General features: G+C 48.3%; 2 protein-coding genes across 7 annotated transcripts in view; one reads left to right on the top strand and one right to left on the bottom strand.

Moving 5' to 3' along the window:
* Positions 1 to 3242: 3242 nt before the first annotated feature.
* Positions 3243 to 11705, top strand: PIGH (phosphatidylinositol glycan anchor biosynthesis class H). 4 transcript variants are annotated; one of them, XM_082734047.1, is made up of 4 exons: positions 3264 to 3538; positions 8152 to 8361; positions 9034 to 9117; positions 11065 to 11705. In XM_082734047.1, exons 1-4 carry the CDS (start codon positions 3359 to 3361, stop codon positions 11155 to 11157), a joined length of 567 nt encoding a protein of 188 aa, XP_082590173.1. In that variant the 5' UTR covers positions 3264 to 3358; the 3' UTR covers positions 11158 to 11705. The 4 variants fall into 4 exon arrangements, with proteins under 4 accessions (XP_082590176.1, XP_082590173.1, XP_082590174.1 ...); XM_082734048.1 differs by having other exon boundaries at positions 3267 to 3538; positions 9037 to 9117; XM_082734049.1 differs by having other exon boundaries at positions 3275 to 3538; positions 9070 to 9117.
* Positions 11706 to 12365: 660 nt separating this feature from the next.
* Positions 12366 to 25561, bottom strand: part of PLEKHH1 (pleckstrin homology, MyTH4 and FERM domain containing H1) — a 48443-nt gene continuing 35247 nt past the window's right edge. For all 3 annotated transcript variants that reach the window (XM_082734042.1, XM_082734041.1, XM_082734043.1), the window contains exons 15-29: positions 25118 to 25198; positions 24586 to 24768; positions 24115 to 24223; positions 23233 to 23345; positions 22485 to 22661; positions 22121 to 22218; positions 21449 to 21626; positions 20607 to 20762; positions 19486 to 19586; positions 18568 to 18709; positions 17349 to 17491; positions 17088 to 17217; positions 15252 to 15338; positions 14800 to 14946; positions 12366 to 13887 (exon numbers count right to left, since the gene is read on the bottom strand). In XM_082734042.1, the coding sequence (XP_082590168.1) occupies positions 13726 to 13887; positions 14800 to 14946; positions 15252 to 15338; positions 17088 to 17217; positions 17349 to 17491; positions 18568 to 18709; positions 19486 to 19586; positions 20607 to 20762; positions 21449 to 21626; positions 22121 to 22218; positions 22485 to 22661; positions 23233 to 23345; positions 24115 to 24223; positions 24586 to 24768; positions 25118 to 25198 (2007 nt within the window). In that variant the 3' untranslated portion in view covers positions 12366 to 13725. The remainder of the gene's footprint in view (positions 13888 to 14799; positions 14947 to 15251; positions 15339 to 17087; positions 17218 to 17348; positions 17492 to 18567; positions 18710 to 19485; positions 19587 to 20606; positions 20763 to 21448; positions 21627 to 22120; positions 22219 to 22484; positions 22662 to 23232; positions 23346 to 24114; positions 24224 to 24585; positions 24769 to 25117; positions 25199 to 25561) is intronic.

Consider the following 25561-nt stretch of genomic DNA (forward strand, 5'->3'; position numbering starts at 1 on the left):
CAGGCAGAGAGGCAGGCAGAGAGAGAGGAGGAAGCAGGCTCCCTGCTGAGCAGAGAGCCTGAGGCGGGACTTGATCCCAGGACCCCGAGATCACAACCCGAGCCAAAGGCAGAGGCTTTAACCCACTGAGCCACCCAGGTGCCCCGCTGTTTTTATTTTAAAGCTTATTTATCTTTAGTATTTATTTAGTATAAATATAAATATAAATATAAATAACACATTATATATAATATAAATATATAAAATATATAAATATAAATATAATTATTTATTTATATTATATATAAAATATATAAAAATAAAAATAAATAAATAGTATAAATTAGTATTATTTATTTAGTATTTATTTATTAGTTATCTCTATGCCCAATATGGGGTTTGAACTCACAACCCCAAGATCAAGAGTCACATATTCTTCCAATTGAGCCAGCCAGGGACCCCCTCACTCCTTGCCCTTTTTATTTGGTCATGTTCATGAGAACTTATCACTTCATGGATGGCATCTAGCTAAATGGCAAATACATAGAAATTCAATTTCTATTGAGGTCTCAAACTGCAGAACAGAGTTAAGATGACACTGTGAAAGAACAAAGGAGCTATAAGGATTTTGGAATTATATTACCACACTATGTACCCTGAATCATTTAATATTCAAAAAAATTAAGTATATTAAGTGCCTTTTTCTCTTTCTATGATCTATAGTTGTGAACCTTCTGAACTTGCACAGGTTCTTAACCTTTTTTGTGTCACAGACCCTCTGTAAATCTGGTAACCTTTATCACCATAATGTCTTAAAATGAATACAATACATAGGATTTTTAAAAACATTTGAATTAAAATAGTTATCAAAATATTTTTAGTATGTGGGGCGCCTGGGTGGCAGGCACAGTGGGTTAAGCCGCTGCCTTCAGCTCAGGTCATGATCTCAGGTACCTGGGGATCGAGTCCCACATTGGGCTCTCTGCTCAGCAGGAAGCCTGCTTCCTCCTCTCCCTCTCTATGCCTGCCTGTCTGCCTACTTGTGATCTCTGTCAAATAAATAAATAAAATCTTAAAAAAAATATTTTTAATATGTGTTGTATGTGTCTCTATTGACAGATTAGTAAGCTATAAAAGTGGGTCTAATAATTACTGCAATTTTGAAGTAGTGATGAGTGGAAATGACATTTGGAGATAACAATTATTGTGAAATGAAAATATTTGCGTTTTCTTTTTTTTTTTTTTTAAAGATTTTATTTATTTATTTGACAGACAGAGATCACAAGTAGGCAGAGAAGCAGGCAGAGAGAGAGGAGGAAGCAGGCTCCCCGCTGAGCAGAGAGCCTGATGTGGGGCTCGATCCCAGGACCCTGAGATCATGACCTGAGCCGAAGGCAGCGGCTTAACCCACTGAGCCACCCAGGCGCCCAATATTTGCGTTTTCTAACAGAGTAACAAGTATTGCTGGTACTAAGTGGTTTGTTGCCTGCATTCATAACAACAACAAAAAAAAGGTGAAATTTTAATTAAGAGATAATGAAACTGGGCGCCTGGGTGGCTCAGTGGGTTAAGCCACTGCCTTCGGCTCAGGTCATGATCTCAGGGTCCTGGGATCGAGTCCCGCATCGAGCTCTCTGCTCAGCAGGGAGCCTGCTTCCTCCTCTCTCTCTCTGCCTGCCTCTCTGCCTACTTGTGATCTCTCTCTGTCAAATAAATAAATAAAATCTTAAAAAAAAAATGAGATACGGGCGCCTGGGTGGCTCAGTGGTTAAGCCGCTGCCTTCAGCTCAGGTCATGATCTCAGGGTCCTGGGATCGAGTCCCGCATCGGGCTCTCTGCTCAGCAGGGAGCCTGCTTCCTCCTCTCTCTCTCTCTCTGCCTGCCTCTCTGCCTACTTGTGATTTCTCTCTGTTAAATAAATAAATAAAATCTTTAAAAAAAAAAATGAGATAATGAAACTAAAGATAAATATCTGATTTTATCCATGGAGTTCAGGTTAAGAGCTCCAGGACTGGAGATTTCTTGAGAACATCAACAGTGTTTCTCTGAGTGGTGGAAATATGGGTGGCTTTTTCTTCTTTTCTGTATTTTTCAAATTTTCCACAATAAGCAAACATCACTTTTATAATTTTAAAAGACATCACGTTATTTACCCTATTGCTTGGCAAGATTAAGGGTATAGAAATAAAATTGGAAAAACAAAGTAACACTTGAAGAATATCCTTTGGGGGGAAAAAAGGAAACAAAATCCGGCATGAAGATGGAAAAATGGAACCTGACTCATCAGAGACTTAAAGCTGCTAAGACTGTTATGCCATTTATCTGTATAAACAGAGGGAGCAATTCTTTCATACAAGATGCTGCCTCCGGTCTGAAGCGCCGTAACTCTAACGGGCCACAAGCCACTTTTAAGCCACATCCAAAGAAAAAGAAAGAAAGAAGAACCCACAGGCCGCTATTACTCATGAGCTTAGTAATTTTATTATCCACACCCTGTGCATCTTCCCCTCTTGCTAACCTCCTAGCCAGGACTCATCTACCTACTCAATGCTCCAAGCAGCGGTTGGGAAGAGAGAACTCCCAGCCACTGAAATCCAAACTTCTTACCAGGCCCTACAAGACCCTCTAGGATCTGAGCCCTGCAACTACCTTCCCAACTTCCACATTGTTTTGTCAGCCTCTTGATTCCTCCAGGAAGTCAACCTTGTTCCAGCCTCGGGGGCTTTGCCTTTCCTGGCCCTCCAACCCGGCCAATTCCTCCTGCAGAGCTCTCCCAGACCAGTCTGGCTCCTCGTCCGTGCCCCTGCAGTGTCCTCAGACTCCCCTGACTGCCCCATTGCAAGTCCCCAGGCCACCCCTGCCCGTCCTGTTATTGCCAGCAGCACTCTCTGAAATTACTTCCATACTGTTTCTTCTACTAGGAGGGACGCTGCTTGAAGGCAGAGACCTTCAGCACTGGTCAGCGCTGTATCTTCAGCACCTATAACCGCCCGGCTCAGGAATGCACGCATGCACGCACGAATGCGTGAGTGAGCGGGAGCCTGGAGTGAGTCTCTCTACCTGCGGACTCTGGCTGAGAAATAGAAAACGGTTTGCCGAGCGAAAGCGCGTTAACAGCGGTTTTAATCGGCCGGTTGGGTCAGCTCCCCGCGAATCTCCGGGGCAGTCAGCCGCAGAAACACAGCCCAGCCGGGGAACGCGAAACACACGCCGGCTGACCCGCACCTCGCGCCTCGCTGCGGTTCTGCGGCTGCGCGGAGCGTGGGGCGGGGAGGGGCGGGTCTGACGTCGCTCCCCGGAAGTGGGTCCAGAGCCGGCGAGAGGGCGCTGGCGGGCGGACTAGAGCGGCGCGGTCGGGTGGGAAGGGGGAGATCGGGCCATGGAGGACGAGCAGAGCTTCTCGGATATTTGCGGCGGTCGCTTGGCCCTGCAGCGCCGCTACTACTCCCCGTCCTGCCGGGAGTTCTGCCTCAGCTGCCCTCGGCTGTCGTTGCGCTCGCTCACCGCTGTCACCTGCACGGTGTGGCTAGCGGCCTACGGACTCTTCACCCTCTGCGAGGTAATGGCCGGTCGGCCCCTTCCCGCGGTCGGAGTCGGGCGCTGGAGTTGGGAAGGGTCTTTGGGGTCATCGGGTCGAGCCCGGACCTCCTGTTATTGGGTCGGAGGGCGGGAATTAGCTGGTTCCGCCGCTGGACAGTTGTTTTCTTCATCTTTAGTGAAGTTTTTTACACCTGTACTCTCCCTCTTGTGGGTCTTGTGGGTGGGGCGCTGCGGTTCCACCCAGCGTACCTTTAGTTAGTCCTTGCACCACGACCTAAGGCTTTAACGTGCATGTGCTCCACATGGTACACGCCCACGGGAATTCAGTTCCAGGAGTTCTGAGAACTATTAAGTGGATCGTCCTTATCCATCACTTCCATTCCTCAGAGGAGTCACTGCTAGCAGCACCGTATGTAGTCTTTTTTTTTTTTTTTAAGATTTTATTTATTTATTCGACAGACAGAGATCACAATTAGGCAGAGAGACAGGCAGAGAGAGAGAGAGGGAAGCAGGCTCCCCGCTGAGCAGAGAGCCCGACGCGGGGTACCATCAGAGGACCCTGAGACCATGACCTGAGCCAAGGCAGAGGCTTTAACCCACTGAGCCACCCAGGCACCCCTGTAGTCTTAAAGAACTGCCTTTGTCTCCACAATGAGCTTGATAGTTCTTCCTAATCTGTTTTTCAAGATAATACTCCCCACCGCCCCTTCCCCAACTTTTAAGTACTTTCTAAAGAATTGTGAAGTTTTGGAGATGAGTTGTTTCTGTGTTCTTTCTAGACTCATTCCTACTTAAAAAAAAAAAAAAAGATTTATTTATTTGACAGATCACAAGTAGGCAGAGCAGCAGGCAAAGAGAGAGGGGGGGAAGCAGGCTCCCCGCCAAGCAGAGAGCCCGATGCGATGTGGGGCTGATCCCAGGACCCTGAGATCACAACCTGAGCCGAAGGCAGACACTTAACCCACTGAGCCACCCAGTGCCCCTCCTTCCTATTTTCTGAGCATCTGTTTTCACATGTCTAAAATGGAATTGCTCTCTGCCATGCCAGCTTAACAGTGTTGTGAGGGTCACGTGCAGTAGCTTTGTGACAGCCCTCAAATAAAAGGAGTCATCCTAACTGCCCTTTTCAGGATGAGTTTAGTTTTGTATGTAGTGCCCTGAATTGAACATATTATCCTAGGAGTGATCTGACCAGAGCTACGGCTATTTATAATTTGGATCTTGTTTTCATTGGCTTTTTTATGATCAGAGCATGGTAATTTGGTGTAGATAATATGCAGAATTAAGACTGCTCTAATTTGTACCAAACTATATCTAAAAGTTTGTTCAAAAGTCAGTTGAAGTAATTAAGCTGCCAAGACAGTCCTTCTCCCTCCCCTTAAAAGGATTTAATTTATAATGTAGTTGAATTTTATAGTGTTTTTTTTTAATTTTTATTATTTTCTAAAGATTTTATTTATTTATTTGACAGAGGGAGAGAGATCACAAGTACCCAGAGAGGCAGGCAGAGAGAGAGGAGGAGGCTGGCTCCCTGCCGAGCAGAGAGCCCAATGTGGGGCTTGATCCCAGGACCCTGGGATCATGACCTGAGCTGAAGGCAGAGGCTTAACCCACTGAGCCACCCAGGCGCCCCTGTAGTTGAATTTTAATACTAGCCTGTGTTCTGGTCACGTGGTCATGTGAGGAGGAGGGAATGTATAATTGCTTAAATGCCCCCTGACTGCCAACTGCTTTCCTGAATGTCTCATTTCTTAGAAGAAAACCCAAAGTCACAAAGCTAGTAAATAGCATACATGGCCTTCAAATCAAACTGGTTTGTTTTTGGTTTTTGTTTTTTTTTTTTTTAAAGAATTTTATTTATTCATTTGACAGAGAGAGATCACAAGTAGGCAGAGAGGCAGGCAGAGAGAGAGGAAGGGAAGCAGGCCCCCGCTGAGCAGAGAGCCCGATGTGGGACTCGATCCCAGGACCCTGAGATCATGACCTGAGCTGAAGGCAGCGGCTTAACCCACTGAGCCACCCAGGAGCCCTTGGGTTGTTTTTTTTTTTAAAGATTTTATTTATTTGTTTGACAGATAGAGATGACAAGTAGGCAGAAAGGCAGGCAGAGAGAGGAGGAAGCAGGCTTCCTGCTGAGCAGAGAGCCCGATGTGGGGCTCGATCCCAGAACCCTGGGCTTTAACCCACTTAGCCACCCAGGTGCCCCTCAAACTGGTTTTTAAATTCACAGTTCTATTAAAATTGCAGGTTATGGGACGCCTGGGTGGCTCAGTTCTTTGAGTGGCTGCCTTCGGGTCAGGTCATGATCCCAGCGTCCTGGGATCGAGTCCCACATCGGGCTCCTTGCTTAGCGGGGAGCCTGCTTCTCCCTTTGCCTCTGCTTGCTACTCTGTCTGCCTGTGCTCACTCTGAGAAATAAATACATAAAATCTTTTTAAAAATTGCAGGTTATTACCTTATTTATTCCAATCTGGAATGCTTTTCCCTCTTCCTTCTCTTAAGTATATCTCAATAACCACTACCTCTTCTGTACCAGTGAAAATCCTTCTTGCTTGGAAGTCTTCATGGGATATCCTGTGTGCTTTGATGTCTTTCTTGCTCTCTCTCTCTTTTAATCCTTTCTTAGGTAGTTATACCCAGTTTCGTAGTATTCTCCAAAAATATCTTATGTGTATTAATTTTGTCTCTTACACATCTGTAAGGGCCAGGACTGAATTTTATTTCTCTCTATTCTTCCATAATGCTTATTGAGTTCAGAGTATGAACCAGACACTGTACTAGATACTAGGCATTTAATTAACTCAAAGTAGATATTTCTGGATTATCAGAGACCCAGCACATAGATTTTTCCATTCTCCATTCATTAATCAACAAGGAATTACCTAGCACAGAGGTCAGCAAACTTTATCTTTAAAAGGCCAAATAGTAAATATTTGAGTCTTTACAGGTCTCTGTCTCAGTCTTCTGTTTCTTTTCCTTTCTTTTTTAACCATTTAAAAATTGGTGAAACCATTCCAAGCTCAGGGTGGACCAGACAAAAATAGATCAGGCCCAAACAGATTCTTGATCAAACACTTACTATGTGTTAGATGGAATGAAGTAGAAAAGTATTTTCAAGGAAAACCACAGGCAGTCAGTAGTTAAAGCAGCAAAAACAGATTTTATTCAGAAACTATTGCAATAGGAGAAAAGCGTGACCTCCGTGCAGAATTGGGCTCAATTCTGAATCCAGAAAGGACAAGTGGGAATTGATAGCCAAGGAGCACAGTCGGGAGGGTGAATGGAAAATGACTGAAAAGAAACCTCAGGGATAAAGGGGGATTCTGGCTAACTTGACTTGACATGATTCTTGCTAAAGGCAGGCCAGAGTGATCAGAGGCCAAAGATTTCTCTCTAAACCGACTTAGCAAGATTCTTGGTACAGCTTGCTGAGCAATGCAGGCCTAACAAGGATGGACACCCAAGGATGAGGGTTTAGAAGAGTGTGATTAGGGTTAGGTCAGAGGGAGCATCTTACCAGTAATAAAGTATAGATATTTCTGCCATCAAGGAATGATATTCATAAAGTACTGAATCTGTTTTTCTAGGTCATCAGTGATTTTGTTCTCTGTGCCATCCTTCTAAATAATAGCTTTTTTGGAAAAAGAAAATGGCACCAAAAAATGTGCATCAATAGAAAAACACATTCAACTTCAGAAATGTTGAAGGATTGTAAATGTGTCTTAGAATCAAAGGAATAAATACCCTTTTTTGAGCCTTTAACACATAAGTTAGTCATTTCATCTACTCAGTCAGGCTTACCACATCAGTTAGTCACTACCCAAAAGAACTAGAAGAGCTCCAAATGATGTGATCTTTATTATTAAACAAAGGAATCAGGAGGAAAGAGGGCTCTTGAGGGCATAAGAGGCTCTTAAAGGCCTTTTAATTATTTTCATGTTACTGCTCTTCCACTGCTGTTCTCATCTTCAATCTTTCTACATGGCCTGGCAGAGTAGTAGTAGTTTCATAGTAGTTTCAGGCATCAAACCTCAAGAGGAAGTGACCTTTTCTTCCTTAGATCTCTTTTTAGGATGGGCTTCATTTTCCAGAGGCCCCTTCAGCAGACCTCCCCTTGTATTGGCCAGAGTTGTGTCATTTGTCCATTTCTAAACCAGTCATTGGCAGTAGTGGAAACCACTCATGATTCCAAGTTCTGTTAGGAAGGAGGAGTGGCTGTTGAGTCCTGTCTGCTACACTGTGCTAAAGCATTTTATTATTGTATTGTCTGATCTTGCACGGTATATTCTACTGATGAAGCATGAGAGGAAACGGTCTGAGTCCTTAATTTTCAGTTTTGAAAGAAGAACCTCTGAGAGTGGTATGATGGTGGGTACTATTTTGGTGATCGAAGTTCTCCTCCTACACCTATCCATTTGTTGTCTGGATGTACTTCATCAACGCTTTCATAGCACTGCAGAGCTAAAATAAAAGTGATTTTCTCTTCCTCCATGCATGTTCCTCCCATCTTTTCAACTCACCATAGAACACAGGCTTTTTTCCATATTGCATGGAGTGGACCAGTTAAACAGCAGAGATCTGTGTGGAGGACCATTTGGTAATCTTACCGCCTGTATCTGGCTCTTTCTTCAGAACAGCATGATCCTCTCCGCTGCCATCTTCATCACCCTCCTAGGGCTGCTTGGTTACCTCCATTTTGTCAAGATTGACCAGGAGACTCTGTTAATCATTGACTCCCTTGGCATCCAGATGACTTCATCCTATGCCTCTGGCAAAGAAAGCACTACCTTCATAGAGATGGGCAAGGTGAAAGATGTGGTCATCAATGAGGCTATTTACATGGTAAGTAGTTAAGTTGTAAGTATTACAGATTTCTCTGGAGGAGGTAGCCCAAGGCCGTTGCCAGAGTCTAAAATGAGTCTTAATACCTTGATGTCAAAGAATTAAACTTGAAGACTCAGTTCCGGGATTGTAGTGTTTCCTTTTTGGCTGGCATGTCCATGAACGATGAAAGTGAAACTTACATTGGAAAGGTCCATTCCTTTATTGTTACAGAGATATAGCAGGTTTTCGTAGAAAGGAAGTCAGCATTTCAACTTTTTTTAACCCAGCTTCAAAATCACCTTTTTTTTTTTTTTTTTAAAGATTTTATTTATTTATTTGACAGACAGAGATCACAAGTAGGCAGAGAGGCAGGCAGAGAGAGACAGAGAAGCAGGCTCCCTGCTGAGCAGAGAGCCCGATATGGGACTCGATCTCAAGACTCTGGGATCATGACCCGAGCCGAAGGCAGAGGCTTCAACCTACTGACCCACCCAGGCGCCCATCAGAATCACCTTACTTTTGTTGCTGCTGACATTAGAGAATAAGAATATATTTTTTCTTTACTTCAAAAGCAATCAAGTGTTCTAATAGAGATAACTGCTTATAAAAAGCTTACAGCCTTCCCTTGAAGAAAAAGAAAACAAAGTGAGTTTCACTTAGATCTCTGCTGTTTGGTTTATTGTCTTACAGCAGAAGGTGATTTACTACCTCTGCATTTTATTGAAGGATCCAGTGGAACCACATGGGATATCCCAAGTAGTACCTGTCTTCCAGGTGAGCACAGAACAGTTGTCTAAAGTTTCTTCAGAAAAATTCATTACCTTTCCCCGTTCTCTGCATATCCACTGCTACTTATACTCAGTAGGAGTGTAAACTCTAGTTGCCAAGAGTATTTGAGGACATCTGACAGCTATTTTTTTTTAAGATTTTATTTATTTATTTGACAGACAGAGATCACAAGTAGGCAGAGAGATAAGGGGAAGCAGACTCCCTGCTGAGCAGAGATGGGGGGAAGCAGGCTCCTCGCCAAGCAGAGAGCCAGATGATATGTGGGGCTGATCCCAGGACTGTGGGATATGACCTGAGCTGAAGGCAGAGGCTTTAACCCACTAAGCCACCCAGGTGCCCCCAACAGCTATTTTTAATCAAAGTTAGGATTTTAGTTATTTCAAAAGTTTCTTTCTGAAGCAAATACAGGCTTTCAGAAATATTACAAATTTATCCAAATTTTAAAGAAAAAAACAGCAGTTTCTGCCTGTAAATCACCATTCATCTATTTTGTTAGTCTGCCAATATATGATTTTACATTGATGTCCATTGATCTGCACATACTGTTACACCTAATTTATGTCTTGCTTTTTAAATCTAATGTACATATTTTTTTTTAAATTTTATTTATTTATTTGACAGAGAGAGATCACAAGTAGGCATAGAGGCAGGCAGAGAGAGAGAGGAGGAAGCAGGCTCCCTGCTGAGCAGAGAGCCCGATAAGAGGCTCGATCCCAGGACCCTGGGATCATGACCTGAGCCGAAGGCAGCAGCTTAACCCCTGAGCCACCCAGGCGCCCCTCTAATGTACATATTTTCATGCATCAACAGAATCCATTATAATTATTATTTTAAAGTTATATTATCATGTTGAGTATCAGTTTATTTAGCCACTCTACTGCTAGCTTTTGAAATCATCTCCAGGTTATTTTTTGCCTTGCTTTTACATGAAATACACAAACAGGATTATAGGTATGTAGACTATTTATATATATAGTTAATTTTGCCTTATTGCCCTTCCTTTTCTCCCTTTGGATTTAAGACCACAAAGCTAAAATTCTTTTGCATTACAGTTCAAAATTATTATTATTATTATTATTTTTTTTTTTTTAAGATTTTATTTATTTGAGAGAGAATGAGTGAGAGAGAGCATGAGAGAGAAGGTCAGAGGGAGAAGCAGACTCCCCAAGGAGCTGGGACTCGATCCTGGAAGTCTGGGATCATGACCTGAGCCGAAGGCAGTCACTCAGCCAACTGAGCCACCCAGGCGCCCTCAAAATTATTTTATTAAAGCTTATGAACAGTTTCATAGATTTTTACAGTTTGAGATTTGGCTCCAGAGATTGGACAACTTTACCATACTTTTGGGAATCTGTACTTGTTTTTCTATAGTCTTGGCTAACAGCGGGTTTAATTATTTGTTTCCTTTAGTATGTAGGTAAGGGAATTTGAAGTTTCTAAATCACTTCTTAAATGACAAAGAGATTTTTCATCTTTCCTTGAATTACCTCTTTTTCCTCTTGTTTTAAACTATCCATCTCCTCTATTAGTCAAGTAAAGTCTAGATATTGATTATACATTTTTTAACAACTTACATATTTTAGATAATGAACTTTTATTAAATATGCTTTCCAAATACATTTTTCCCATTCTGTGACTTTTAATTTTGGTTGTATCACATTTCATTGTACAAAATACTTTTTAATATTTATATATTAAATTGCCCTTCTTGTCCTTGAAGACTCTCACAGCTTGTGACATTTCCGAGAGGGTCTGTCTTTTGTTAGCCTCTTGCTTCCTTAGCCAGTTAGATGCTGTGTGGCCCAAACTCCTGCCTCTCCGAGCTCACACCTGAGCGGTTTAGACCCCTGCTTTGAGGAGAGCTTGTGGTTGCACTGCTAAGCTCTCTCTTTTGTTCATCTTGACTGTGCATTTCTTCCCTTTGGAATTCAGAGTACCAAGCCCCGCCTGGACTGCTTGATTGAAGTGTACAGGAGTTGCCAGGAGATCCTGGCACACCAGAAAGCGGCATCGGCAAGTCCATGAGTCCCAGCATTCCAGAAGGCCAGTGTTGTCTTCCACGGGAGAGGACTCCTAAGCCATAGTGGCTGGTTTATTTTCTGTATTCTAAACCATCTGGTGGACACAGCTCGAAGAACCAGGATGGATGCAGTGGATCTCAGAGCCACAGAGCAGGTGACTGGAAACCGCTCATTGTGTGATTTGGAGCAAAGTATTTGTCTGTTTTAGTGATCCCCTTGTAAGGTTCTGCCTACTTTATTGTTTGAGGGGAGATCTTAAGCGGTGGTATGTCAAAAGTAACGTTGACAAAGAGCACTTTGAAATTCCTAAGCACATGCAGGTTTACATTTTGTAGAGTTTGTGGCGCAGACATGGGACACTGACAGCAGATCTCTTAAGAAACTGATTTCCTACTACACAGTACTTCTGTGTTAAAGTCAAGCCCTTCAGGTACTGCTGACTAGGAAGAAATGTCCTACGAAAGACCAGTCTCTGTGCACCTAGCTCCCGTGTTCTGTACAGGGTTAATTTATGATGACTGTCTTAATAAATCGATCCCCTTCCAAAACATACACAGTAATTGTCTGGTTCACAGCTGCTTTTTATTGACAACATGAACACAGCATTGCAGTCATGGATGTCAAGCACATTAATACTCTGCTGTTAGTCAGCATTGTCTAGGGTTTAGAAAACGTCTTTTACTGAGAGGGGTGACACCAAAGGCTAGACAGAAGTTCGACTTTGGTTTCTACACATGTTAAAAAAGGATAAACACACCAACTGTAGTAGCCTTTGATTATAAGGCAGTTTCCTCTGTGTAGAATTAATAAACTGTGGGAGGATTTCTGAAGTGCTGGGAAGGAGATAGGGTGGGGGAAATCGCTTGACCCCCAAGTTCAGTGTGAACACAGCTCCATCCTTGCTTGCTTTTTCCTTAGAATCCTAATTCCTTTTTTTTTTTTCTCTTTAAACTCCCAGGTGGATATAATTATCCTCATGGGCCTGGAGACCCTCAGGGTATTATAAACCAGAGCCGTAATTTTACACCAGTACAGGAGGGGTTGTTTGGAGCCTGTGGTACATATGACGTGTGACTTGTTTGAGGTAGAAATGTCTCATCTAATTCCTAAATCCTGGGGGAAAGGCAGCAATAGAAATGAGAGATGGCTATAAAATTTCCAGTCTTGCAAAGTCAAGTTCACTTAAAAGAGGCAGACACTATCATGTGCTGCTTTATTTTTTTTTTATGCTTTTCCGTTTAAAGGGTGAGAGAGGGGAAGCCTACAGCAGCTGAGGTGTTCAGATAACCAGTTCCAGCCTTGAAGTTCTTACAGTGTGCAACACACAGACACACACTTCGCTGAAGTCAAAGGCTTGGTTCTTAGATGCTACTGCTAAACCCATACAGTTTTCAGCACTTTATTGACAAATGCTCAGACTGCCTCAGAGCTATGAAATAAAACTCTAGTTTCTCCAATGCTGGAAAATCAGAGCATGAATGAACTCTTTCGTCTTTTTTTCTCTCAGGGGAGGGTGGAGACAAGGATCATCTCTGCACTCAACATAAGGTTTCCATTGGGGTTAGGGGGTATTTGTATCATCAGGATGCTCTTAGCCTATGTGCCTTCTGCCCTCGAATTAATTCCTAGCGGAAGTTCGCCAGAAGTCTTGAGTAAATCCAGGCCCACAAGCCTGGATTCTGTTTCTGTCTCATCTTTGGTGGCCTCAGAAAGCAGCAAAAAACGGTGCATTTGTTTGGTCTTTCAAAGAACAAGGAAACAAGTGATGACCACCCCATCCTACAGTAGGAAGCACAGCCTTCACTGAGCCCTAGCTAGTGGTTAAAATGAGACAGGGAGAGGTCGCGTTGGACTTACCCCCTGCCCTTGCTTGTACCCAGTTGGGCTGACAGTCCAGTGTGAGGGAGAATAGCTTCAATCTCAGCAGGAATAGTGCCTTTCCTTGTCCTGCAAAGACAGGAGCTGCTGCCCCAGAGGGCACTGCAAATGCCTGCTCTCTTACAGTGGGGAAGGGAAAAGGTGAGTCTCTTCCTTTTTCTTCAGCCCTGCCAATACCTTTCCCATCTGGGACCAGCAGTCCAGTTTTAATGAGTTCTAGGCTTTTGTCACAGTTCAGGTGAATTGGAAATTTTAGTCCTATCTTGTTTGGGGATGTTGGGAAAACTTCAAGTATAAATCCCCACATAAGGACCATGTACAGTATAAAAGATACTGGCCTTCCCAAGAGTATCCATGCAGAAAGCCTTAATTTACAGCACTGATGCCCTCAGTAACCAGTAACAGTAGACCATCCCAGTCTGTGTCTAGAATCGGGCAGGATCCAGAGCTCAGTATTCTGGTGAAAAAAAGTGGTTTTTATACTGGGTCTGGATTTTTAAAAGTTGGGCCCTGAAACATAAGGCACCTAGAGAGTAAAGGCTTCAGGGACACTGAACTAGACATTTCATAGAACAAACAGAGTGGGGTTGGGAGAGGGCTGTCCGGCCCATCACAGTAGTATCATACCCTAGGATACAATCTCTAATCCCAGAGGTACCAGGTGGTTTGGGGGGAAAAGGGGTAGGAGAAGCATTCACAGCAACGTTGGCCCTCTGGCAGCACACGGAACAGAAGCAAAGAACTGCTGTCCATCCAGTTCCCATAGCCGGTGGGCAGCGGGCGGGTTGTTGCGGAGGTTCACAGTCGCAGAGCAGTGGTTCATGTAGCTGGCCATGATGAACGTAGCCTCTGCAATCTTGAGACAACAGAAACAAAGGAATTCAACTTGCCTTGGCTTGAATGCCGGCTTTCTCACATACTAGCTGCTATACTGGGTGCATAACCTTCCTGGGCTTCAGTTTCTTATCTCTTAAAATACCTGGGAGAAAATGTTGAAAGGGGATCATTTCTGGGAGGTTCAGAGGCCCAGTGAACTGGGTGCCTGTTGGTCTGAAGGGCCACTGATGCAGAGTACCCTCCTGAGAACAGGAGAGGCGATACTCTGCTCTGCTCACCTCCAAGCCAGGGAAGTGGGCCTCCCTGGAGGAAGTGTCTGTGTATCCTCTCCTTCGGCAGGGGCAGCATTAAAAGGAGGAGGTTGGGGAAACTCCAATTTTAGGATTAAAACAACAGGGTTTTCACTTACCCTCAGAAGGGAGTCAGAAACTATAAATCAGAACTTGGGTTTTGGGAGTCTTTGTTATTTTTGCTAGTCTGAATCTCCCGCACCAAGCAGGATACAAAGCCCTTAAAGCAGAAGCGGTCTCTGGGATGGACTTTAAGACCGTAAGGAAGCCAGGAGAAGAGCACACAGGGGAGGCAGCTGGCTGCCCTGGCCCCCGGTCTGCTGCAAGAGCAGCGAGTAGGCACCCGCCTCCAGCCTGTGCGGTGCTGGGCTGCGGGGGCTGAAAGTACCATGTGGAGGGCAGGGGAGCTGCTGGACCAGAGCGCGTGCCCTCTCAGCCAGCCCCTCACCCACCGGCTCGGCAGGGACTCGGAGCTGCAGCCCTACCTGAACCCTTCGGAGGACTGATTACAACCAAGACCAGACTTTTACCTGGGGCAGGGCCCTTGTAGAGGCCGTCATAACCCAGCTTCCTTAACTTCAAGCCCACCTCCTCATTTTAGAGAGATCCGAGTATCATGTTTTAACAGCTGTCAGACCCACCTTGGGAGCGGCCATCCGGAAGAGCAACTTCTCAATGTGGCCTTTTCCAGAGCTCTGGTCTGGAATGGATCTAATCACAAGCATGAAGTCATCCCGGCAGCCACCGAAGGTCGTTACTGAAGAGTAGGGGTAAGTGACGTGCACTTGCTGTGAGAAGAAGCCAGTCAGTTCTGGGGAAACTTCCCACCTGCCTCCGGAGATGAACCAGCACCCCCTGTCTATTCCAAGCACAAGTCGTCTTAACCAGAAAGGGAGAACTTGGAAGTGGTCCTAACTTGGAGATCTACATCTTGAATGTCTACAAGCTGTGTCTAGCCTAGAGGAAAGCAAGGCTTGGGTAGGGTGGGTTGGGAAACCATGGTCCCTTAGCTCAGCTCTTTTGAGTCCACAGAGAAGAAAAGGTGCTGTTAGGAGAAGGAAGGGTCAGATAGCCAGCCCTCATTCTTTCCTACCATAGTGCTGTAGTCCAGGATGCTGACACCGTCTTCATTCACAGCAATCCACACCAGAGAGCTGTCCTTGGAAGACATCTGTGCAGGCTGGGGAAACAGGAAAATCCCATCAGACGTATCCACAGCTAGGAATGCTAACCCGTAAGAGATTTTGGAGGAAGAAGGCACATCCAGGAATCTGCTAGGCAGTGATGTCCAATCTTTTGTCTTGGAAAACATGAAGGATGGTATTTGTACAGCATGCTGAAGTAAATAGAAGACATCTGGTCTTGGGGCTCTGGCCACCCAATTACCATCTCGAGAGGAGAGGGGTACCCACAGCACACAGGTTGAGAGGCTCTGTGCTGCTGAACAAGGCCAGCCCTGGCTGCTCAGTCATGGGCACAGAGAGCGGGCTGTGTTCTCCTAGTGCTCACAGACTGACGGCATTCCACCCACAGTCTCTCCCAGCTGAAGTACATCTTGGATCAGCCAATTTCCTAGGGACCGTGAAACAAACAGGAAAGCAAGAATGCAATCTTATGGGCTTTTGGCTTTACTAGTGAGAAAGGTGGCTATTGGTGGACAATTCCTGGAAGGACTCATTTTCACTGCCCAGCTACAATAGGGCATTCCAGATTTCCTAGCTCTCCTACCCAAAAGGCTGGGGAGAGGGAAGGACATGTCCTCATTTTCAGAAGCTTTTCCCAACCTCCCGGACTGAGAGGGCCCCAGGCTCCCCTGTTCTATGCCTTTATAACCCTGATACTTCTTTGATAGCTTGTAAAATGACAGCTTGTCATTTTATGACAAGCTTGTAAAATGTGTATTTAGAGAGAGAGAATTTGTATTTAGAGAGAGAATATATATGATTATCTGATTAACAAGTATCTCCCCTACTAGATGGGAAGCTCCACAAAGGCCAGGATGGTATTTGATTCGCTCATCTCTTGCCTTCTTGAACAGTGCCTGAGACCTAATAGCTCAACAATTCTTTCTTGAATGAATGAGTGAATGTCCACTGTCGAATCTGTACCATCAGTGAATAGGATCGTGACCCAGCTTTGAGGACATGGTACTCTGATTACGAATATGGTTCATGCACACCAGACAGTTGGCCAAGAAAAGTTCCAGCTGAGATTACTACTGGCCCCCTGGGCTTTGTGCAGGTGAAATGAACTCTTGCCTGAGTGGTTAAGGAGTCCCCCCTGGCCCTCCTAAGTCTGCAGAGACGTATTTGTTTAGATTATATATTGTTCTTTTATACTCTCTTAAAAATGGAGGTATTCTTGAGATGGCTGTCATGTCAAGTTTGACATGACAGTGTGTGTATCAATTAGTTGGTCCTCTATTTCTTCTTCAGGGATAGCACTGAGAGAGAAGTCAACAAGGAAGGATGAAGGGACACCTGGGTGGCTCAGTTGGTTAAGTGTCTGTCTCCAGTTCAGGTCATGATCCCAGGGTTCTGGGATCGAGTGTCGTATCAGGCTCTTTGCTCAGAGGGGAAGCCTGCTTCTCCCTCTGCCTGCAGCTCCTCCTGCTTGTGCATGCTTGCTCTCTATCTCTCAAAAATAAATCAGATTTAAAAAAAAAAAAGAAGAAGGAAAGACGAAGGTCACCCAGAAATCATCCGGGCCCAAAAGCAGTGACCACAATTCTGCTCTGGACCATGGAAAATGGAGGCCAGAAATGGGTGGAGAAATAGCGCCCTCTGCTGGTTGTTATTGTGAAGGCCGGCCCTCCAGACTGGACTGGCTCAAAGGGGATCAGATATGGACAGTGGCAGGAGGAGAAATGTAGGGCACATTGCTGAGGGTGTGGTAATCACTCCTTCCCCTGAAAACCACTGGCACTTACCTGAGCAGCAAAGAGCTTAGCACCAAAGAAAGGCCATTTCCGGGCCACCGTCAGGTAGATGCGGATGCACTCAGGAGGGGAGCAGCCCTGTAGGGCTGCCCACTTTGTGGTCAGCAGATCTGCCAGGTGCCTGGTTTGGATGGATGGAGAGAAATGGGCCAGTGAAGGGCCAACAGGTTTTCACTGCAGCTCTGAAGCCTTTCCCCACCCTACAGCCCCTGCCTCCCCACAGCAACTCCCTCCAAGATCTGGCCAGCCTACCTCAGCTGTTCAGAGGGTGCCCCGTGTCTGTAGCGCCTCGGGTAGAACCTGTCTAGGACCTGCTGGAGATGATGCTGAACCTTGGCAGGGGGAGGGCTCCCGGGGCCTGGTGGGCTGGGCCTCTCTAAGTCCCCATATTCTACCTGTGTTGGAAGCACACAGAGGGCAGTCAAGAATCTGGAAGTGGATGGGGTGGGGCTGGGGCTGCTGGGGAGGTGAAATCAACCATCACTTCGTTACTTCATTGATGGGGTATGGACAGATGCGAAAACACTTCTCATGACAGACCCTTCATCTCACAGTTCATGGACCCTAGAGAAACCACCTTATGGCCCTCGATGATTATTTATATTCACTTTCCTTCTGCAATGGAGGTTAAGTGCCTTATCCAAAGACTCGGTTCATTAGTGGCAGACAAGGGAGAACTATGGATCTTCTGGCTTCTAATCCAAACATCTGAGATCCAGGACTGAAGATGCTACAGATCCTAACATGTTCCAAACGTGGCCTTCGGAATCACAGACCCGGCTCAGGTCCCCGTTCTGCCATCTGCTGGCCTTGTAAACCTGAGCAAGTACTTAAATTTCCTCATCTGTTACACGGGGATAAGAACTGAGATAATACACATGACATACTCAGCAATGGATCCTCCACAGAGCATTCAGTAAATGTTTATTATTTCCCCTCCAGCATGCAGAGTCAGATGCTTTCTCATGCAAACCAAGAGGGCATCCCAGATACCTTTGGCAAGACAGCCTCTTAAAGGTAACAGAGAGGAGTCAAAGTCTGAATGCACCTTCCCCTTCCTGATTCTATTTACAATGTTTTACAGTTTTAAGTACAAATCTCAGCACATCTATTATGTGACATATATCATTTCAGTAGCATACTTAGTACAACCCTGTGGGGGGCAGGCAGGGAGGCATTTTTGTTTCCATTGTACAGAGAAGGAAACTAAAGCACAGACCACTGCAGTGACTTGGCCAAGATCTCATGGCGGGAAGGTGGCCAGCTCTCAAAGGCAGGGCTCTGCTCTGGCTGCCATGTCCAGAATTCTGCGTGTAATGTGTATCTGCAGTAAAGGGCTCTGACGGTAAGGAGTCAGATTCCCTCCATTGCCAGAGACAGCAGGGTCTGCAGTTTCTGGCTGTGTGCTATGTGCCCCCTGTGAGTCCAAAGATGGTTCCCTGGTCCTCCCAATTCTTGCACAGAACCTTACCTGGGCCATTAGGGCGGCCATCTCAAGCGCCAACTCTTTGTTGACAGGAAACCTCCCTGCCACGATCTCCCCACTGGTCTGGGAGGCGAGCAGCAGCCGCTCCCGCTCTGTCTCCCCTTTGACTTGACTCCGAAAGTACAGCCTACAGGGAAGACAGCGAGAAACAGCCAAGACTCAGCTGGGATCCCGAATGGATGAGGTCATCTTGGCATCTGTTTATCTTGATTTCCAAAGAAAGAAACTACTTTTTTTTATACCATCTGTGAGACTCTTTTTCTATTGCCTCCAGAAAGATTTAAGCACAACACAGGGCAGATAATGGGGCCATGAGATCTCATGCCAACAGTGGCCCGGGCCATACCTAACTACACCCTCCCCTACTGGATTTGCTCAGCGGAATCTGCTCCCCAGAATCACAGCTTCTAGGGGAACTGGAGGAGTTGAAGATTCCAAGAGAATAATGGAAATCATGTGCCTGCAGACAGATCTGGGATGGGATTTTCTTATCCAAATGGACTAAAAATCACGGTATCTCCTATATTTGCTGGAATTGTTACAGGAGCTATTTATTCTTGAGCCTTAAATATCTAGTGCTCATGAGAAATTTCACTCTTCTAATGGAACCCTTGCAGCCATCCCACAAGGTTGGTCTATTTTCTTGCCGGGGGTGGGGGGGGGGAGGTGTGGTGTAGTGTGGGGGTGTGTGTGCACATGTGTGCGCAAATACATGCAGGACAGGGACTGAGAGCCTGAACTGCCCAGGGTCTCACTGAGGATCACCAGAGCCAGCCTGGGCCACCAACTAGTGTCCACAACACAGTGCTATCTGTGGGTGTGCTGTCTGTCCAGCACAGGCCAGCCGGTGGCAGTGATGAGTGCCCCCGCCCCCCTCCCCCACCCCCGGGCAGCACTCAAGACCTGTTCTTGTACATCAGCTTCACGACACGTGTGCCACCCTCAGCCTTGCCAGAGTGCAGCTCCTTCACAGCTTGCTCCCACTTGGAGATGGCATCACAGATCTACAACAGGCAGGAAAGGACAGTCAGAAGAGGCCCTGACGAGGGGAGCAGGTCCCATCGGGGGCAGGCCTCAGGCACCTGGGACTAGAGGTGTCTTACAACCTCCCCCCAGACAGAGCGGTAGAGCCCGGGCATGGCATGAGCAGCAGAGTGTGGGAGGCTGCCCCCCACTGGCCTTGACACCTAAGGGGGCCTCCCCAGAGGCCAGGCAGCCCTCTGTCAAAAACCGTGGCCTCCTATTACCAGCTCCATTTCCCTTCCCCCAATCACTGTTGTCTTCAACAAGTACCCCCAGAGGCCTACTGTGTAACCGAGCCTTAGAGACACCCAGACATTTACAAAGGGGACATGTGCGCAGGATTTCCAGGCAACAGGAAAGGATTACAGGAGCCTTTGTCCTGTCGCCTTAAAAAAAGCGGACTTGGAACCAAAACCCTCAAACTCATCAACGCTACAACACATTCCCACAAACACTTAACATCCCCCATGACGCTACTCCCAGACCACAAGACAAGATAGGTGGAAATCCCATTCAAGGGCTTTTTACTTGTAGATGTGCTACATAGATCTACCTGCTTCAAATATGGTCGAGCCTGTAAGTGTAGCAGAGGCCCTGACAGGGCAAGAATGAGCTGCAGTGCACAACACACAACTGGGGACCCAGGGGGATGGTCATCTACCTCCGCATGTGCACAGGGACAAGTGCCTCCCTGTCCTTCCTATACCAAGCCAAGAAGCAGCTTTTCCCCAGGATACAGCACAGCCCCTCAAGGGCTGGGGGAGAGAACATATGGAGATGTTCTCTCCAGAGACAAGGGCAAAAACAACTTTTCTCTGCCTGTACAGGTAGGTTTTAGCATGCCACAGAATGCTGGCCAGAGGGAGCACCTTGGGCTCCCAATCTAACAGACTATGCAGCAGGAAGGCACCCGCCAGAGGGGCTCTTGCCCTACCATCCAAACCCCAAGGCCCAGAGGGATCCCAGGAGGGGCTCAGCTGGCTCAGTGGGGAGCCCATCACCTTGATGCTCCCATGCAGGCAGTGTTCCAGGTCCCTGCCAGAAGGATCGTCTGTGAAGAGGGCAAAGCCAGAGTGGGAGGACTTCCTCATGCCCGTCTCTTGGTTCAGACGCTGGAGGAACTCATCAACCGTGGAGGAGCCATCAAAACCGACCACCTGCGTGGGAGAGGGATCAATCCCAGTGGAAACTTCCCAAGGAGCTCGTGAGGGCTAGTGGAGGGCTGTGAGTCTGGAAGGTGGAAAGTCTTGGCTGCAAGGAGCAAGGGCAAATGCAAAAGCCAAAGGAAGCTGGTTTCCGTGGTCCCATGCAGAGGGGTGCGTGCTTTAGGGACAAGCCCGCCCGCTGTAAGCTGGAGTCAGCGGCTCTGCTGGCCCTCTGCCACCACACTTTTGGAGGCGTTTTATCATGCCACCCTCTCGGTCAGCGTCTCAGCTTCCTGTCCTTGCAGTGGCTTCGAAAGATCGACTTCCAAGGGCCAAACAGTGAAGCAGTTTCGCAATGCAAGCTCCTCTTTCCCTGCACTCTGGCACTCACGGTCCCACCCACCTCCAAATCCCAAGGCTGCCCTCTGCTGGTTTGCCTGTTCAGAATCAGCCGAGGGTACCTGGGTGGCTCAGTGGTCATAATCCTGGGGTCCTGGAATCGAGTCCCACAGTGGGCTCCCTGCTTCTCCCTCTCACTCTCCTTCTGTGCTCCCCCCAAATAAATAAATAAAATCTTAAAAAAAAAAAAAAAAGAATTGCCAAGCCTAAGGAGGTTTAGCAGCCCTCTGGCCTGCAGGTGCTCCCTGGGCGAGGGCTAGGAGAGGATGGAAGAAAGGGAGCCCGTGCAGCCTCCTCACCTGGTAAGTCCCATTGGTGAAATGCACGGGGATGCTGAAGGGTGAGGAGTGGTGGAAGGGGTTGCGTAGCAGGATGGACACGACTTCCATGCGGGACGGCCGGGCCTCCCGCTCCCCTGTCTGCAGCGTCCGCTCCACGGCCCGTTGGCAGTAAGTGGCATACTGGCCAGTTTCATTTCTAAAGAGATAGGAAGAAAGACAATCCCAGGGAATCCACTCATCCCTGCTACCTTGATCCCCTGGCCACCGACTGTGACCCAGCCAAGACCCCATCTGCAGTGGGGTTGGCGGTGAGAAAAGCCCAGAATGCTCTGGTCTGTGGTGATCATCCATCATTCAGGGTCTATCTGCTACAGGTGGCTTGTACAGATACTGTCTCCAGAAGCCAGAAGAACGGGGACACAGACCATGAAAATGTGGGGATGATCTGGGGACACCCAAAAAGCATGCATGCATACAGAGCCTGGGATGCAGAGCAGCCCAGGCCTGCGCAGACCTCTGTGCGCCCGCTCGTGTACACAGCGCCAAGTGAAGTCTCCGTGATCACCGTGCAAACCTCAGGGGCAGGGCGGTCTGGTCCCTCCTGGTCCCCCACGGCCCGCCCGCTTCCCCCAAGGTTCCCCACATGTGGTCGGCAGGGCTGGTGCTGTGTGGGAAAGGACGCTCACTCACCGGGGGTCCGCGTGGCGCTGGAGCTGCTGTTTGACGTACCAGAGGAAGTGGTGCTGAGGCAGGAAGAGTGGGGCGCACAGAGCCAGGAGCTGCCAGCACTGCAGGGCACAGGCAGCATGGGACGGGGCCCATGCGGCTCTGAGCTACTGAGCCCTCAGCACTCTCCAAACCAGGGCTCCCCCAACCCGGTGTGGCTGCCAGCATGGCCAACCTGGTCGGGCCCCGTCCAGAGCAGCCATCACAAGATCTGACCAGCCCAGCCGAACGGAGGCAGCCCACAGGCTACCGGCGCCCTCCTCCCACCTTCCTGTGCCCTGAGCAGCAGCGCCCCCCCCAAGGGCTCCCGGCCCGGGGCCCCGCTCACCTGTATGAGGGAGCACTTCTGAGGCGGGCGGCCACTGGTCTGCTTCATGAGCTGGCAGTAGATCTCACTCTGCAGCTCGGGGTGAGCCAGGCAGACCTGCAGGGCCGTCTGCGCCAGCGACACGTGGTAGTCCACCGAGGCTGCCTCCACCGGCACGTTGATGAAGAGCTGGCAGGACTGGCAGGGAGAGGACGTTGGGCACGGGCGGCCCCACAACCCCTGGGTTAGTATCCTTGGTGACAGTGGGCACACAGGGCCATCCCCACCGCGGGCAGCCCTTCTGAAGAGGGAGCAGTGCCCCTGCCTGAGGGCGACTCTGCGTGCTTCTTGGCTGCTCTGGGATGGCAGCATTCCTTCTTTAAATGTGTCCATTACATAAGCAAGACATCCATTTTTTTAAGAGAATATTCAGACAGACACAAAGAACATTCTAAAATGGGTCAGGATCTCTCAGGTTCAGAAGCAACCTGAACCCGGCCTTTCCTGCCGTTCACTCCAGGAGGAGGAGGGTTCCTGAACGGGGAGTCTCGCTGGCTGGTCCCCAGGAAGCTGTGAATGCCTCTGCGCCCTAGGACTGTGGTGAGGCTCCTTCCGCGAGGGCCCTTCCGCTCAGGGCCCTCCATGAGCTCCCCCTAACTCCACGGCTTCCACCCCAGGATCCCGCGGTGGGCAAACTGCTTCAGGGAGAGCCTAGGCCCGCGGCGAGGGCGCCGCCTGCTGGTGGGCCTGCACTCTGTTCCCAGGTTACCTTGAAGAGCTTGAGCGCCTCAGTCTGCAGGGCCTCGGAAGGCAGGGTGGTGAGGGAGGTGTACAGTCCGTCCTTGCTGTAACACAGTATGGGGTGCCTCCAGAGAGGGGAGTCTGCCCAAAGCACAGCACCAAGAGCAGCAGCAGTTACAGTTGGGGCGGGAACTGGACCCGCACCCCCCCCCACCAACCCCCAGATTTTCGAGGAAGACCAGGACAGACTGTCCAGATGCATGTGCTGGGCTGTGGTTAGAGCCCCAGGGTGTGGGCCACGCAGCTGGGCACTGTGTCCAGCATGAGCACAGCTCCCAGAAAGGTGGCTACTGCTTCGCTCCCAGGGTAGTGACAGGGCTGGGTACAAGAGTGCAAGCCTGTGTGTGCAGGGGAAGCCCCTCCCTGTGGGATGGAGAGTGCACCTCAGCCTGAGGGCAACAGGCCTCCGAGGAACAGGGAAGGGTGGTGGGTGCTGTTAGTTCCTCAGGGTCCTGAGAACCAGGAGTGAAACAAAGACCTCGGAACACCCAGGCTTGGGTTCGTCTCATCCCAGTGCAGGCTTCCTTCATGGATTAACGAACTGTAACAATTCACCAGCTACCTTCTTTCCTCGACCCTCTGCCCAGCCGGCAAAGCCCGGTGAGGAAAGTAAATCACTGACCCGGGTCACTGGGAAGTCTGCCCCCAAATCAACTCCCCTGGACACAGTGGGGTAACCCCAGTATCTTCACCAGAAACAGGGGCTCTGGAGCTTGGATGGGAATGTCCTTCTGTGGCTTAGATGGTTTTAAAACAGCTTCGGGGTACAGAAATGCTTTCTGTGGGTTTCTGACCAACCATTACCCAGCCACCACCCTCGAGCCCACGCAGGATGGCCACCCTGCCTTACCTGGGTCTCCCTCCCCATCCATCAGTTTTCCAATGAGTTGCTCATAGGCAGTGCCAACTGTGGCGCTACTGCCCCCTGCAGCCACTGTGAGGTGGTACAGCCACGTGTCCTGGAAGGGGAGTGGAAGAATGGAGGCAAGGGTCCGCAGTTCTCTTGAAGGGGCCAAGGCCAGGGTGAGGCTGGGCTAGTCTGGCTGGCACAAGTCAAGGCCACCAGTCTCTAAAAGACTTGGGATCAGGTGAACATGAACCCAGGTTTCTAAGCTTAAGGTGCCATCTCATGGTCCCAGTGGAGAGATGGTGGTCACTGGGAGGGAATTCGCTATAAGGAAGGGTCCCAATCAGGGAATGCTAGTTGCCAAAATGTCCAGGAAGGAAAGAAACTTGAATCTGAGGAGGCTGGGAAAGAAAGCAGGGAAGATGAGAATCACAGGCCGGAGCTTGGCGGCAGAGGCTCAACCCCCTCCCTTACCTTTTCATGCTTGGTGCCAATGAGGAGGTAGGTGGGGCTGTGCTCTGGGGGGTGGATCACCAGGGTGCAGTGGGAGGAGAGCAACCGCCTGCTTCCCCCAGCCTCATAGTCCTCATCGGAGTCACAGGATCGGTCGACTTCCTCGATGCGCGCGTCCCGCACAGGCAAATGGCCCAGGGGTCGCTGTGGACAGGAACCTTCCATGAATGGGAGAGCCAGCAGGGAGCCGGGCAGTCTCCTCTCTCTGAACCCTCAGACTCTGCTGGGCTGGGAGTCATGGATGTGTCTAGGTCCCAGAATGAGGGGGGTTAACTAGAGCTGCCTGGCTGAGGCTTGCCAGGAGAAGCACAGACTGACCCGACGGGTAGAATCTGTGGGCTGTGCACACTGGCAACAGGCGAGAGGGATCCAGCCAGCTTTGTACTTGTGTGGTGTGACGGAAAAGCTGGGGCCTTTCCATCAGGACACGGAGCTACAGGAATGTGATCTGGGGAAAGCAGAGAGTGGGTGCTGTCAGGAAGCCAGGAAGTACCTTGTCCTCATGACTTCGATAGTAGTAGAAGGTTCTCCCAACAAGAGCACACCAGACCAGCTTGGAATGGCCATGTTTTACCTATAAGAAATTAAGACTGTGTGATTAGAACCAGGTAATCCCAGAAGTAAATCCAGGTCTGCCAAAGAGAAGCCAGAGGAAGGAAGATCTCAAAACCTCTGGTTTAACCCCGGTCCTTAGTGGAGATGCCACCCAGACTCTCTACTAAGAGTATTGGCCCTTTCACATGGAGAGGGCCATGGTGTGTACCCTGTGACAGCCCATCCATCCTGGCACCACACGTCATTAAAAGACTAACCAGGCCAATCTGATGTCTTGTCCCAGGAATATGGACACAGCCATAAGGATGCTGAGAGGCAGGGCCATGGCTGGCAAGCTAAAGCCCCCGGCAAATGTAAATCACGAGGGCACAGCAGGTGTACG

Source organism: Mustela nivalis (assembly GCF_964662115.1).
Source record: "Mustela nivalis genome assembly, chromosome: 6".
In the NCBI taxonomy this organism is placed as follows: Eukaryota; Metazoa; Chordata; class Mammalia; order Carnivora; family Mustelidae; genus Mustela; species Mustela nivalis.

Coding starts and splice junctions, on each gene's coding strand:
- PIGH (XM_082734047.1), top strand. CDS start 3,359: ATGGAGGACGAGCAGAGCTTCTCGGATATTTGCGGCGGTCGCTTGGCC. Junction 8,362..9,033: donor TCAATGAGGCTATTTACATG/GTAAGTAGTTAA, acceptor ATTGTCTTACAG/CAGAAGGTGATTTACTACCT. Junction 9,118..11,064: donor AAGTAGTACCTGTCTTCCAG/GTGAGCACAGAA, acceptor TTTGGAATTCAG/AGTACCAAGCCCCGCCTGGA.